The 14,190-nt window shown below is 45.2% G+C and overlaps 1 protein-coding gene across 1 annotated transcript in view; it reads right to left on the bottom strand.

Moving 5' to 3' along the window:
* Positions 1-14,190, bottom strand: part of PKMYT1 (protein kinase, membrane associated tyrosine/threonine 1) — a 226,367-nt gene that overhangs the window by 193,995 nt on the left and 18,182 nt on the right. Inside the window, 1 exon segment of the mRNA XM_030210271.1 lies at positions 3,209-3,315. Within this exon segment, the coding sequence (XP_030066131.1) occupies positions 3,209-3,315 (107 nt within the window).

Here is a 14,190-nt window from a genome sequence, read left to right as displayed (position 1 = left end):
AGAAAAGCTGGGGAGTCGGTGCAGGAGTCGAAGCCCGAATCTGCTGAGGAGGCAGAGGCGGTACCGGGCTGTCCGGAGAAGTGCGCATCGACGACACCTGTATGGAGGGTGAGTGATCCTCCCAGCATCGATACTTCACGGGTGCCGAATCCTTCGGCGTCCCAGAGCTCTCGGTACCGTACCGATGACGGTGCTTCTTTGCCTTCGCTCGAAGCACGGTCTCGGTACCCCCCCCCCCCCCCCGGTACCGATGAGGAAGACGTTGAATCCAAACGTCTTCTCAGGGTCAGGTCCGAAGATGGTCGGTCCCGATGGGCCTGCACCGCAGGAGCCCTCAAGGCAGGTGGAGACCCACTCGATGGCCCACTGCTGCCAGCGTGAGATGGTCTCTGGACAGACAGCCATTACCTGCGCTCTGGACCAACATCGACACCGCCGCTGCCGATCTCGGTACCGCTGCCTACGTCGAAGAACCGGGTGAAGCGTGGAACAGGTGCTCCCACTGAGCTAATCTCGACGCTTGTGTCCACTTCTTAAGGCCACAACACAAAGTACAAGCGTCGGGGCGATGACTCACCCCAAGACACTGAATACACGAAGCGTGTGGATCAGAGACTGAGAATGCCCGGCTGCAACGAGTGCACTTCTTGAAGCTGCTGGTGATCTTCGATGACATCGACGGAAAAATCGCGGTGGCGAAATCAAAAGACGCAATGGCGCCAAAAACCGGGAAAAACAGAACCCCCGTACGGGCGGCCAACAGGGCCGCACACGAAACAAAAACAAAAAAACTTCCAACAAACTAGAAGAGGAAGGTGAAGTCTAACTTTTTTTTTTAGAAAAACAAGTGAGCGGACTCGCAAAAAAAACGAGATAAAAAGAAAAAAAGGCTGTAAATCGCAAGGGCTCTCTCCTGAGGCGCACAGCGACCGTAACACAGCCGCCCTGACTGCGTAAAAAAAAAGAGACTGAGGGGCACGGTCGCGCATGCGCGGTGCATGCACTCGTGTGGTGCACGAGGGCTCTAACAAGCTTTGTTGCTAGGAAGATTTCCGGACCTGGGGCTGCCGTCGGACGTTAACCCATCAGTGAGAACAAGCAGCCTGCTTGTCCTCGGAGAAAAGCAATTTCATGAGCCGTTGCTTAGAGGCCATATCTGCAGCCCAACGCGGAGACTCAGAAGACGCTGAAAGGAAACGGTCAAGGTCATGAGTTTGGCCGAAGCACGGACCAAATCATACAAGGCATCCGACAAGTACATCAGCCCAATATCCATCAGCGACATCTGAGGAGTTCCCGGCATATCAGACTCCAAAATCGAATCCATGACAGAATGTAGCCAACTGAGACAAGCTCTAGTTGCATAAGAACTACAAACAGAAGCTTGAAGTGTCAAAGCGGCCACCTCAAAGGCACGTTTTAAAGAGGCCTCTAACCATCTGTCTTGCATATCCTTAAGTGCCACACCACCTTCCACTGGAAGATATTAGATTGTAAGCTCTTTGAGCAGGGACTGTCTTTCTTCTATGTTTGTGCAGCGCTGCGTATGCTTTGTAGCGCTATAGAAATGCTAAATAGTAGTAGTAGTAGTAGTCTTCTTAGTGACCGCCGTCACCAGGGCATCCACCCTAGGTAGAGCAAACTGCTCTAAACGGTCCGCTGAAACCGGATACAGTCGGGCTATAGCCCTGGCCACTTTCAGTCCCCCATCCGGATTCACCCACTGGGCCGAAATCAACTCTTCAATAGCTTCATGTACCGGAAAGGCCTTAGAAGGTCGTCTGGTACTAGCCATCTTGGGGTTGACCGCCTGAGAAGCCACAAGCTCAGGGTCCTCTATATTCAGGGCTTCCAGCGACAAAGATAAAGAAGGACAACTACTCCTTATGGAAAATCCTCACGGCGGAAGAGTCCTCCGGTGGGTCAGTGAGGACACCGCTCCACGTCCTCTACCCCCGTCTGCTCCAAGAGAGCCACCACAGAGGAAGCTGCAGGCGACCGTATGCAGGACCCCTCTTCAGACCCCAAAGAAAGCCTAGGCTTTTTAAAGGAGGAGAAATCCTCTGGAGAAAACCCCAAAATCTCTTGGTTACCCCCAGACCCCCTGAGAGGATCAAAGGCCGAAGCTGTCGCAGCCTGATGGAGTAGCAAAATAAACTCTGGCGAAACCCCTCCCCCGCAACGGAGGTCGCAGCCATGGCACCTGCACCACCACCCACAGTGCCTGACGCCCCCCCCCCCCCGACTCCCCTACCAGCGGAGAAGAAGTTTTGCCCAAAACCGCTACAAGAATCGCCAGGCTCCGGGCGGGAAAGCACGCTCTTGGGGGGGGGGGGGGGGGGGGGGGGCACCGCTCCGTCGAGTCCCACCAAATCAAGGCCCGCTGCCGAATGCTGTTTCCCACATCGGGAACAGCGTTTTACCGCCATCGCCCGCCCCCCGAACAGGAACCCAGCAGGACTTACCCCGGACCAGGAAAGTGCGGGAACTGACAGCTGAGCCGAAGAAAAAAACTCTCCGACTCCACTTCGCGGCAGGCTCAGACAAGCAGGCAACAGAAAACAGGACTCGGACAGCAGTAACACAAACCTGCTCTCAGCAAAAACACACTTCCCTGTGCTTCTCTGTTTCTCTTTTAAACAAATTCTATGGTTTTCTTTTTTTTTTTTTTAGTGAGGAGGCAGAAACAAACAGGGAAGGAAAGGAACAGCAAAAGCCTGTTCAGAGGGAATTTGAGGTGCAGCAGGGACCCAGCAACTGTGTATGCTGCCAAAGGGGACATCATCAGTCCGCCACCCCCGGCTCAAACTGGCCACCAGCACAGGAGCACCCTCAAAGGACTTGGGCCCAGGAGCTGGAGAAAAAGCCGTCCACCACCTGCTGAGATAGAGACATACTAACTGAGGAAGGAGCTGGCCATCTGGCATCACTGTCTTTAGTTTGTTTATCTCTATCTCCACCTGCTGGTAGGCGGACTTAACCCACTAGTTCCTGGATTCATCTGCTGCAAGTGACAAGGAATGGCGGAATATAAGAACCAAGTAATGTAATGAATCTTACCAGAAATTAACATAGCACACTACTCATCACAAGATTGTTCAAAGTCAATCAAAAACTTGAAAATTATCTAAGGAACAGAACTGCTCCATTTCTATACAGTATATCAAAAATCCCACTAGCCTATGCCAGGGATAGATGGGTTCCTTACCGGCAGTGAATTCAGGGGGCAAATAACCTTGACGGAGCTGCTGCCAACCTTCTCCTCCCTTTGGTAACTCCATGTTACAGGCGATCTCTAGAATACTCATCCCCAAGCTGTATGAATGGTAGAGAAAACAAAGTTGCTTACCTATAACAGTGTTCTCTGAAGACAACAGATCGACAATCACATAGATGGATGGCATTTGATGGCACCAATATGAAATACTTTTGCAGAGCTTTCCAGCAAAGGCTTGAAGACCCTCTGAGTACACATAGCAAGCCTCAATTCTGTTATTATGTTAATAAACTCAGCTCCAGAAGCTATGTAACTGGTAGCTGCCGTCTTCAGAAAAAATCTAGTATAGGTAAGAAACTGTTTTGTTTAAAGACAAGCAGTTTGCCTAGTTACATAGTTAGGACTATGAAGCTAATGACTACCTTAAAAAAAAAAAAAAAAAAAGGCAGAAACAACCAGCACCCTCCAACCAAGGGAGCAACAGTTTATGATGGGTTTAATTTAATTTTAAAAAATGTTTAAGAAGAATACAATCTGAACAATACAGATGGGTCTAGTAGAGCAGGAGCCAGGCTGTAACTATTAAAGAAAGCCTAGAAAATAGGATGGCTAATCACATTTGGAGATCCTGCCCCAGAGGTAAATATCACCACAAATGAAATGCGAGATGGCGATAAGGGTGGAAAAATAACAGCAACAGTAATATAAATAAAATCTATAAACAAGAAGTTGGTTCAAAATAATAAAAAATACAATACATATAAAACATCCAAGATAGATAAAGTGGAAAAGGAATACAATTTAAGCTACAAAATCAAGGCACCTATATTATATATAAGCATATATTAAAGAATAGACTATTCTAAAGGAAAATAACACTTAATACAACGTTAAAAATGTACTGCACCTTTTCCCTTTACTTTCCTTATTATAATTTATTACTGATTATCCCAAACCACTTAGATGTGATAATGATGAGCAGAGTGTCAAGTATTAAATAAACTTGAAAACTTTAAAAATCCAAGAAGACCAATTATAACATACAACTAAGGCAATTTTCAATAGCCTGGGTTGCATGCAGATTACTTTTGTTGTGTATATTGTACAAGTTCTCAAAAAAGAAGTGACCCAAGATTTTCCTATTGACAATGAGTAAGTGCATAGCACCTGTATTAAAAACATTGCATTTTGTGAAGGTGGCAAAACAGTGTACATAGTTTATAGGGAGAAATTAGGTCTTACCTGATAATTTTTTTCCACTAGTCCTTCCCACTATTCCAGAACCTGTGGGATAGTTGTGTCCATCAACCAGCAGGTGGAGATAGCGAACTGAAAACCGAGTTGAGACACATTTCTGTCTTGGCATCCAGTCCAGCGCTTCAGTATTTACATAGAGAAGCAGTAAGGAGAAACTCAGAATAAACAGAGCAACAACCTTAAACAACTTGCTAACCTAACACTAAACAGATGAGCAAATATGTATAAACCTTTCTCATTTGGGTTTTTCCCTGAAGAGTTAGGAGATATCATAGTTACAACCTGTTCCTAAAGATAAGAATATATCAAATTCAGTGGTATCTAATTATAGACCAGTGGCATCTATACCACTATTTGCAAAATTGATGAAGGGCTTGGTTGCTTATCAACTGACGGAATTCCTGGAACATCATGATGTTTTGCATTTCTCACAGTCTGGATTCCATTTGATGTACAGTACTGAGGCAGTTGTGGGTTCTTTGATTAACAAATTTGTTCTTTCCTAAATGAAGGGAAACAGGCACTTTTGCTTCAATTTGATCTTTCATGTACCTTTGATCTTGTAGATCATTATGCTGATGACACAAATATAGGAATAACTGGTACAGTTTTGAGTTGGTTTCATGGATTTCTAACTATTGGATCGTATAAAGTAATTATGAATAATTTCTGAGAACTGGAAAAACCCCTGTGGGGTACCTCAAAGATCCTCTTCATCTCCAATTATTTTAAATATATTTTTACATACAGTGGGATTTGGATTTGAAAAATAAGGGTAATACATCTTATATTTATACATATGTTATTTCAGTTCTAATTCCTATTTGTAATTGGTCTGAATCAGAGATGCTGAATGTTCAAGCAGGATTGAAATTGATAGAAGTCTGGATGTTAAAACACAAACTGAAACTGAACTCAGACAAAACAAAATGTATATGTTTTGGAATTCATTGATTTAATACATTCAATAATAACTATAGACCACAAAAATTATGAATTGTCATCTTGCATTAAAATTTTAGGGATCTATTTAGATAATACATTAACATTAGAAACCCAAGAGTTATGGGTTATGGTAGGGTTGGGGGGATGGGGGTGATCTTGAATATTACTGTTCTATTTGAACAGAAACTAGGGTAGTGAGGGTGAAGGGTGGGGGGAGGTTTTTCATAAAACATAAAAAAAAGAGATCATGCGTTACACAGTTTTTGCAATAAGATGTCTTTGCTTATTATTCTGTTATGCTTGCTCACTGTTTTGTAACCGCTTATTGTCTTTATCTGGACTTAATTGTTCAATGTTGGCTTTGTTTGATCCTGAATAAAAACCGTTAAACCATAATAGAAACCCAAATAAACTGTTTAATTAGGAAAGCATTCTTACTCTTTAGAAAATTAAGACAAATACATAAATATTTTCAGGAAGTTCAGTTTATAATAATGGTGCAATCAATCATTCTGAGCCAACTGGATTATTGTAACATCATATATTGGGTTGTTCAAAACAACTTTTAAAAAGGCTCCACACAACACTTTGATTTTTTCATTGAAAAAATTTGATAGCTTGTCTCAATACTATATTAAACTGCATTGGTTGCCGATTAGTGCCAGAATTTTGTTCAAATTGTCGTGTTTTCTTTACAAGACCTTATATTGGTTCTACCTTATTTTCATGGACATTTTAAGTTAGAAAAAAGTAATAGGGATACTAGGAAGGGGTATGATGATCATTTTTTTTTTCTTTTCCCTCCCCTAGAGGTATTCAAAAACTGAAAATTTTTGAATATTTGCTATCCTTCCAGACAGCTAAGTTTGGGAAAGAAATTTCAACTATAATTAGATCATCTGGCTCCTATATAGAATTTTGTCATAATATTAAAACATTTCTATTTAGGAAATATGTATTAAATTCAGTGTAGTGCAGTGGTTCCCAAACCTTTTCAGTTCCCGGCACCCTTCGTGTCCGAGCAATTTTTCATGGCACCCCCCCAACCTCCGCCCCCCAGCCACACAGGTCTCCATCTTTTTATCTGCACGACTATATCAGTGCTAGGGTGTCCCTATAACTAGCCCCTCCAAATAACACACCGATTACAATTTATAACAAATTACTATTCTACATATGAAAAGTCATTCCATTATTATACTTCCTCTTTGTACATCTTGTATGCTGCACAAACCAACATGTTTAAAAATATAAGTGAGATTACATTTAAAAATGCTACCAACAAAAAAGAATGACAACTTGGATGCAGCAGCTCATAGGTTTGTGCATCTCTTTCCTATCTTCCCTCCCCGCCATCCATATCCAGCATTTCTGCCCTCCCCTCCATCCATCCATGTCCAGCAACTCTCCTCTCTCCCCTGCCCTCCCCACCATCCATGTCCAGCAACTCTCCTCTCCCCTGCCCTCCATCCATGTCCAGCAACTCCCCTCTCTTCCCTGCCCTCTCCTCCATCCATCCATGTCTAGCAGCAACTCTCCTCTCCCATCCTCCCCTCCCCTCCATCCATCCATGTCCAGCAACTCTTTGCTCCTCCATCCATATCTTGCAATTCTCCCCTCTCCTCTGCCCTCTCCTCCATCCATCCACATCCAGCAATTCTCCTCTCTCCCCTGCCCTCCCCTCCATGTCTAGCGATTTCTCCTCTGCCCTCCACTCCATGTCTAGCGATTTCTCCTCTCCCCTGCCCTCCCCTCCGATCCATGTCCAGCGATTCTCCTTTACCCCTACCCTCCCCTCCCATCCATGTCCAGCGATTTCTCCTCTCTCCCCTGCCCTCCTCTCCCATCCATGTCCAGCGATTCTCCTTTGACCCAATCCTCCCATCCCATCCATGTCCAGTGAATCGCCTCAGCCCCCACCTGCCCCCCCTTTCAGCCCGAGTTCCAGTTCAAACCTAAGCCCCACCTGCCTACCCTCTTCTCCAGCAACATCCCCCTTAATCCTGCCACCCTGCGTTTTTTAAATCTTTTATTTTACATCAAAATCAAAGTGGCGGCAGAAGCGAAAGAAACAGGCTCGCCTCGAGCCTTCCCTTCCCTCTTAGTGTCCCACCCTCGCGGAAACAGGAAAGTCAGAGGAAGGCAAGAAACGCTGGTGTGTGAATTAGATGGCTGAAGATTAGGATATATATTTTTATTTTGTAATCTGTTTTTATCATTTAGGGGTCCTTTTACTAAGGCGCGAGAAAAAGTGGCCTGCAGTAGTATGGGTGCGTGTTTTTGGCGCACATGGGACAGTTTTTACCATGTCTGGGAAAAGGGACTTTTTTCATTAAAGCACCCACCATTCTTTATTAGTATGCTATGTGTATATATGCAAAAAAAAATTTTTTTTTCCCCGGTGCTTTTGATGGTGTTATAGTTATCCCCTTCACTCCCTCATAACTGTATACATCTGTTAACTTATCCCCTCAACATGGCGCAACTAATCTCTTAGACCCTTTGTCCTGTCCATCTGGTCGCCTATCAAGCCAACATCTCAGTTACCCAGTCCTGCTGCGCTTCCCAGTGTCCGTGGAACACATACTAGCCTGTATTCCCTCATTCATGGGAGACGACACGCAGACTTCTGGCGCTCCAGTCTCTTATGGCCTGCTCGCTGCCATTTGGGGTAGGGTCGTGGACCCGCAGATTTTCGTTGTCCTTCGGCTCCAGATTGACCGGCTTCTGGTTCTCCCTCTGGGATGATCGCTCTGGCTTCCGCAAGTGTCCGGACTTGGTGCTGCTTTCCATCTTTATAGAAGAGAAGCGCGAATGGATGTTTCCATCGATATCGCAGCCCCATCTCTCGTAGCTTGGCCGTTACTGGTTTCAGGTCAGCCCGCCTTTTCAGTGTAGCGGTCGCAAGATCTTGGTAAATTTCTACTTTGTAGGAATCCCATTGAAAATTGTCCGCCTGCCGCGCAGCTCTCAGGACGCTCTCCTTCAATTTAAAATCGCGGAAGCAGGCAATTATGTCTTTCGGTAGGTTATTTCTGGCTGGCCCCAACGCCCTGTGTGACCGCTCCAATAACACTTGCTCTGGAATCAGCGGTGCGTCTGCCTTACTAAGCAATGCACTCACAATCCGTTGCACTACGGATTCTGCGTCTTGATATGTAGGAGTTTCGGGCAGGCCGCGGAACCGCAGGTTGCAGCGCCTGCTGCGATTTTCCAAGTCCTCTAATTGGTCTGCCATGCGCTGCTGTCCTATTGCAATATCTGATATCTGCCTGTCCAGCACCCCCATTTCTTCAGCCTGCTCGTCCAGCCTAGTCTCTGTCTCCTCAACTCTGCGGCCAATCTCCGCTATTTTGCCTCGCAGCTCTGCTCCTAGTGTCTCCAGTTTCGCACGCACAGCTTTCATGTCTGTGCGGATCTCCTGTAGCCACTGCCGGAGCTCGGGGAAACCGCTGTCGCCTCCCTCCACAGGTTCCTGCGTCTGGAATAGGTCTCCACCCGATTGCTCTACGGGACTTTCAGGCGAGTCCGGCCGTTCAGTTTCCATTGCCGCCATGTGCTTTCGAGGGGCCGAATTGGAGTACGCGAATTGCGAGAGATCTATTGCGTCCCCGTTCTTCTGCATTTCTCGTCGCGTTACCCCTGCGTTTCTCTGACTGGGGCTCTACTCTCTGATCAAAATTCTATGCTAGATATCAGGGGAATACGCTGATTGCACCGATGGACCGGCGGAGCACGGCTCTTAAGCGGCCATTTTCTCCGCTGACCTCACTTCCTCCCGGCGGAAAAGGGACTTTTTTCAGTGGGCCGGGAACCGGGGCTGCGGTAAAACTGAAACCAGTGTGCGCCTATTTACGGCCTGAGCCCTTAACTCCACCCATTGATCTAGCAGTAAGGGCTCATGTGCTACATGCGCGGTGACTGGTCAGTGTACGCCAACTGTTGATTAATGTTGGAAATGCCGCATGCGGTAGGAAATTAAAAAATAATTTGTCCTGGCATTATGGGCGCGCACCAAATCCAAAATTACCACCAAGGGTACGCGCTAGCCTGGCAGTAGTCTCATTTTGGTGCATACTACATGAGACTCAAGCCTACCGCGCCTTTATAAAAAGGCCCCTAAGTAAATAGTGTTGTAGGAAAGACTTTCAAATTTTTTTATCTTTGTAATTCCTGGGAATTGACCAGAATTTTACTTTGTAAACTGCTCTGAACTGGAAGGCTAGTGCAGGTTGTTGTTTTGTTGTTATTATTATTATTATTATCATCATCTCTGGAAAACTTGTACAGAACAAGAGATATGCAGGAAACTTTACACCAACTAAACATCTCAGAAACCTCAACCAGGCCTCTGGAATAGTTGGAAGGACTAATGAAAAGAAAATTTTCAGGTAAAACCCAATTTTTCCTTCCATTATGTAGCTTCCCATTATTCCAGAACCTGTGGGATGTTCCAAAAGCGCTGCAACGTCCACCCTAGACAGCAGGGTTGCCCAGCTTTGGACTTCGAGGCCACAATCCAGTCAGGTTTTCGGGATTTCCCTAATGAATATGCATGGGGAAATACTGAAAATGTGACCTGGTGAGGGCCGAGGCTGGACACCCCTGCCATAGTACTTGGCAAAGGTAAGCAACGTCTACCACGTTACCACCTTGCAAATATCCACCAGAGACAGTAAGGTAGCCTCTGCCCAGCATGTCGCTGTATGCCTCGTCGAATAAGCCCACAAAGGCCTGAGGAGCATACTTCCCTGCAAACAAATAAGCTGACACAATAGTCTCCTTCAGCCACCTAGCAATTGTGGGCTTGGAAGTAATGAGGTTAAGCTTCTGTTTGCCAAAAAACACAAACAATCCGTTCAATTTGCAAAACTCATTCGTGACTTCCAGATATCAAATGAGGACTCTATGCACATCAAAAAGCTTTAAGGAAGAATACTGAGCCTCCTTTTCCTCTCTGTGAAAGGACGGATGCTCTACAGGTTGGCCAAGATGAAATGCTGATATCACTTTTGGAAGAAAGAAATCAATAGAAATCAAACAAAATAAAACATGGAAAAGAAAATAAGATGATACCTTTTTTATTGGACATAACTTAATACATTTAAGGCGGTAGAACGAGAGGACATGAAATGAGATTGAAGGGGGGCAGACTCAGGAAAGATGTCAGGAAGTATTTTTTCACGGAGAGGGTGGTGGACACTTGGAATGCCCTCCCGCGGGAGGTGGTGGAGATGAAAACGGTAACGGAGTTCAAACATGCGTGGGATATGCATAAAGGAATCCTGTGCATAAGGAATGGATCCTCAGAAGCTTAGCTGAAATTGGGTGGCGGAGCAGGTGGGGGGAAGAGGGGTTGGTGGTGGGGAGGCTAGGATAGGGGAGGGCAGACTTATATGGTCTGTACCAGAGTCGATGATGGGAGGTGGGACTGGTGGTTGGGAGGCGGGAAATACTGCTGGGCAGACTTATACGGTCTGTGCCCTGAAAAGGACAGGTACAAATTCAAGGTAAGGAATACACATATGAGTTTGTCTTGGGCAGACTGGATGGACCATGCAGGTCTTTTTCTGCCATCATCTACTGTGTTACTATGTATGTATGATTAGCTTTCGAAGGTTGCCCTTCTTCGTCAGATCGGAAATCTGACGAAGAAGGGCAACCTTCGAAAGCTAACCAAGAAATGTATTAAGTTATGTCCAATAAAAAAGGTATCATCTTATTTTCTTTTCCATGTTTTATTTTGTTTGATTTCTATTGATAACCTTAATAAAGGAAGAAAGAAAGAAACTATGCACAGGGAGACACCAACTTCCAAAATGCGGAGAAAGGGATTGTATAAAAATGCTGCAGCTATGAGCCTTGGTCCCCTGCCTAGACTTTGGTTCAGACTGTAAAATGAGGGAAAAACTTACAGGCCTGGGTGACTCTTGTTTTAACTCTCGGTGTTGGAGCACTGCAGGGAACAACAGGAAACACAAAGGTGGGGGGTCTAAAGGACAGAGTGACATTGTGGTCAGCAACATGGTGGGAAAGGAAAAGTATAGCTAGATGTAGGGTCTTGCTTAAGAATTGTGGTTAAGCAAGCTGAACATGTTCTCACGATATAGCTACTCATTAGTATAGCCAATCAATGGTAACCATGACATTAGCATAGATCCAATCAGGTATATCTACTGTCATATTATCCATATCCTGAGTGCACCTATAAAAATCAGTGTATTTCCTGGTTTAAGTTAGAGAGGGGCCATGGTTGCTTTCTCTCTCCAGTGAAAACCAATACACTCCAATAGACTTGGCAAATTACCCAATTGCTTTTCCCTGAATACCCTTGAGTGGTAAGTTATATCACCTAAGACCCAGATAGCACCTGTTTGCAGCTGGAGAATTACCTTCCTGTAACCAATTGATTGTACATGCCATTTGTATATTCTTTGGTGTCTTTGGGTGAGTGAATAAATTTATAATCTTTAGAATTATAGTGTCCCTCCTTGTCTTCACTAATATTTGTTAGTAATCTCTTGGGTTGGTTAAGGAATGGTAATTAATATTCTATGTAGAGATGTAGTCAGGTTTGAGGTCCAATCAGCCTTCTTCTGAGGTTCTCACCGCTACTGGACAGCTGAGCTCCAGTACCGGGCAGAACCTAGGGGTCTCTGAACCCCAGAATAAAAACAGGATCCCAACAAGGGAGAGCCTGAAGCTTTAAAACCCTAGGTGCTGATGCAACAGCCACCAAGAGCCCAAAGGACTAAATTAAGGTTCCAGTCTGAACATGGCGTACAAAATGGAAGTTGCATAAGGTGTGCTCTCCGCAAGAATTGAACTATATCCAGATGAGCCACAAGAGATGTCTTCTGTAGTCAGCCCCTGAAACAGGCCATAGCTGCAATCTGAATTTTTAGAGAACCCAATGCCACTCCTTTCTGAAGACCTGCCTGGAGAAATGCTAGGATATGCGCAATCTAGCAGAGAAAGGAAAAAGTCAACACTCAGAATACCAGATCTCAAACGTCCTCCACACCCTTGCATACGCCATGGATGTACAGTGTTTCCGAGCCTGAAGCAAGGTAGCAAAATGACTGAATCAGAGTAACCTTTTCGTCTCAACCAAGCCCTTTCAATGGCCAAGCCGTAACACCAAAGGAACACAAAGCCTCCAGGACCTTGCTTCAGCAGGCCATGTACTTATGGAAGATGATCTCCGTCCAGCAGTAAAAATCAGATCCGTGTACCATGGCCTCCACAGCCAATCCAGGGCTAAGAAAATTATTTGACCTCAGTGCAATGTAATCCTTTTCAACACACAGCTTACCATGGGCTAAGGAGAGAAGATATACAGTATATGTGTCTCCAGCCAGGGCTGCAGTAGGGCATCGATTCCCATCAAGCCTGGTTCTTTCCAACAGCTGAAGAACTTGGCACTTTGGCATTCCTTTTCATTGCCATCAAGTCCAGAAGCGGAGAATCCCATCGGTCCACTATCAGCTGAAACCCTGGCTGAATAATTCCCATGATCCTGGGTCCAAGAAGTGCCTACAGAGAAAGTCTGCCTCCATATTCCAGGCCCTAGCAATGTGAACTGCTGACAAGCAGAGATTTTTTCTCCGCCCAACTCATGAGGGAGGCTGCATCCACCGCCATCCAACAGTTGCGGGTCTGCCTTGCTGTAGATATAAGCCACCACTCTTGTATTGTTGGAGAAACTCAGATCAGGGTGCCCACAGAAAGGGAGCAAAGTCACGTAAGGCATTTCGTACTGTCCTGAGCTCCAACCGATTTACTGACCATTGAGGCTCCTGCTCCGTCCAGGTGCCCTGTGACAGACAAAACTTGTAATGAGCCTCCCCCATCCAACTTGTTGTCATCTGTTGTTACCACCTCTCACTGTGCTACTGGAAAGGGAGCTCAGACAGTCAAATTCCTGGGCAACCACCACCACTGCATACTCTCATTTGGAAACTAGCATCCAAGTGTGAGGCTAATTTAGATTACCTCACCCTCAGTAGAGGAGAGGTAAACAGGGGACGTGACTCCTAGTATAAACAGAGAAGTATGAAAAAGTAACACCCTGGTATTTAGACAGTGTAAAGTATGGAAAGCAATCATGTTCCATTTATCTAAAGATCTGAGTCCCACCGCCCAAAATACCAATAAGCACTGATGCAGCACACAAAGATGGACTGCTTTATGGAGCAGCTTGTAAAGGAGCCGACAAGAGAAGGAAAAATTCTAGACCTATTCCTTAGTGGAGCGCATGATCTGGTGCAGGAGGTAATGCTGCTGGGATCACTTCATAATAGTGATCATAATATGATCAGATTTGATATCAGTTCTAACTGTTCTGGAGTAAGTACACACAGGAAATCCAATAAGTTAGCATTTAACTCTCAAAAAGGAGACTATAATAAAATGAGAACAGTGAAAATAAAACCTCAGAGAGGGGAAGCGGAAGGGAAATGGGACTTGATATACTGCATTTCTGTGGTATTTTGCAACTTCATTCAAAGCGGTTTACATATATTCAGGTACTTATTTTGTACCTGGGGCAATGGTGGGTTAAGTGACTTGCCCAGAGTCACAAGGAGCTGCAGTGGGAATCGAACCCAGCAGCTGCAAAGGTCAAAACTTTAAATCAGGCATAGATGCCGTTCAAAAATACCATCTGGAAGCAAGACCAAACAACAGCCGGCATGGTTAAAAAGTGATTTGAAGGAAGCTATTAGAGCTAAAAGAAAATCCTTCAGAAAATGGAAGAAGGAAACCGACTG

Source organism: Microcaecilia unicolor, chromosome 7 (assembly GCF_901765095.1).
Source record: "Microcaecilia unicolor chromosome 7, aMicUni1.1, whole genome shotgun sequence".
NCBI classification, from domain to species: Eukaryota; Metazoa; Chordata; class Amphibia; order Gymnophiona; family Siphonopidae; genus Microcaecilia; species Microcaecilia unicolor.
The sequence above is the reverse complement of the archived record's forward strand: the minus strand, read 5'-3'. Positions and strand labels throughout refer to the sequence as shown.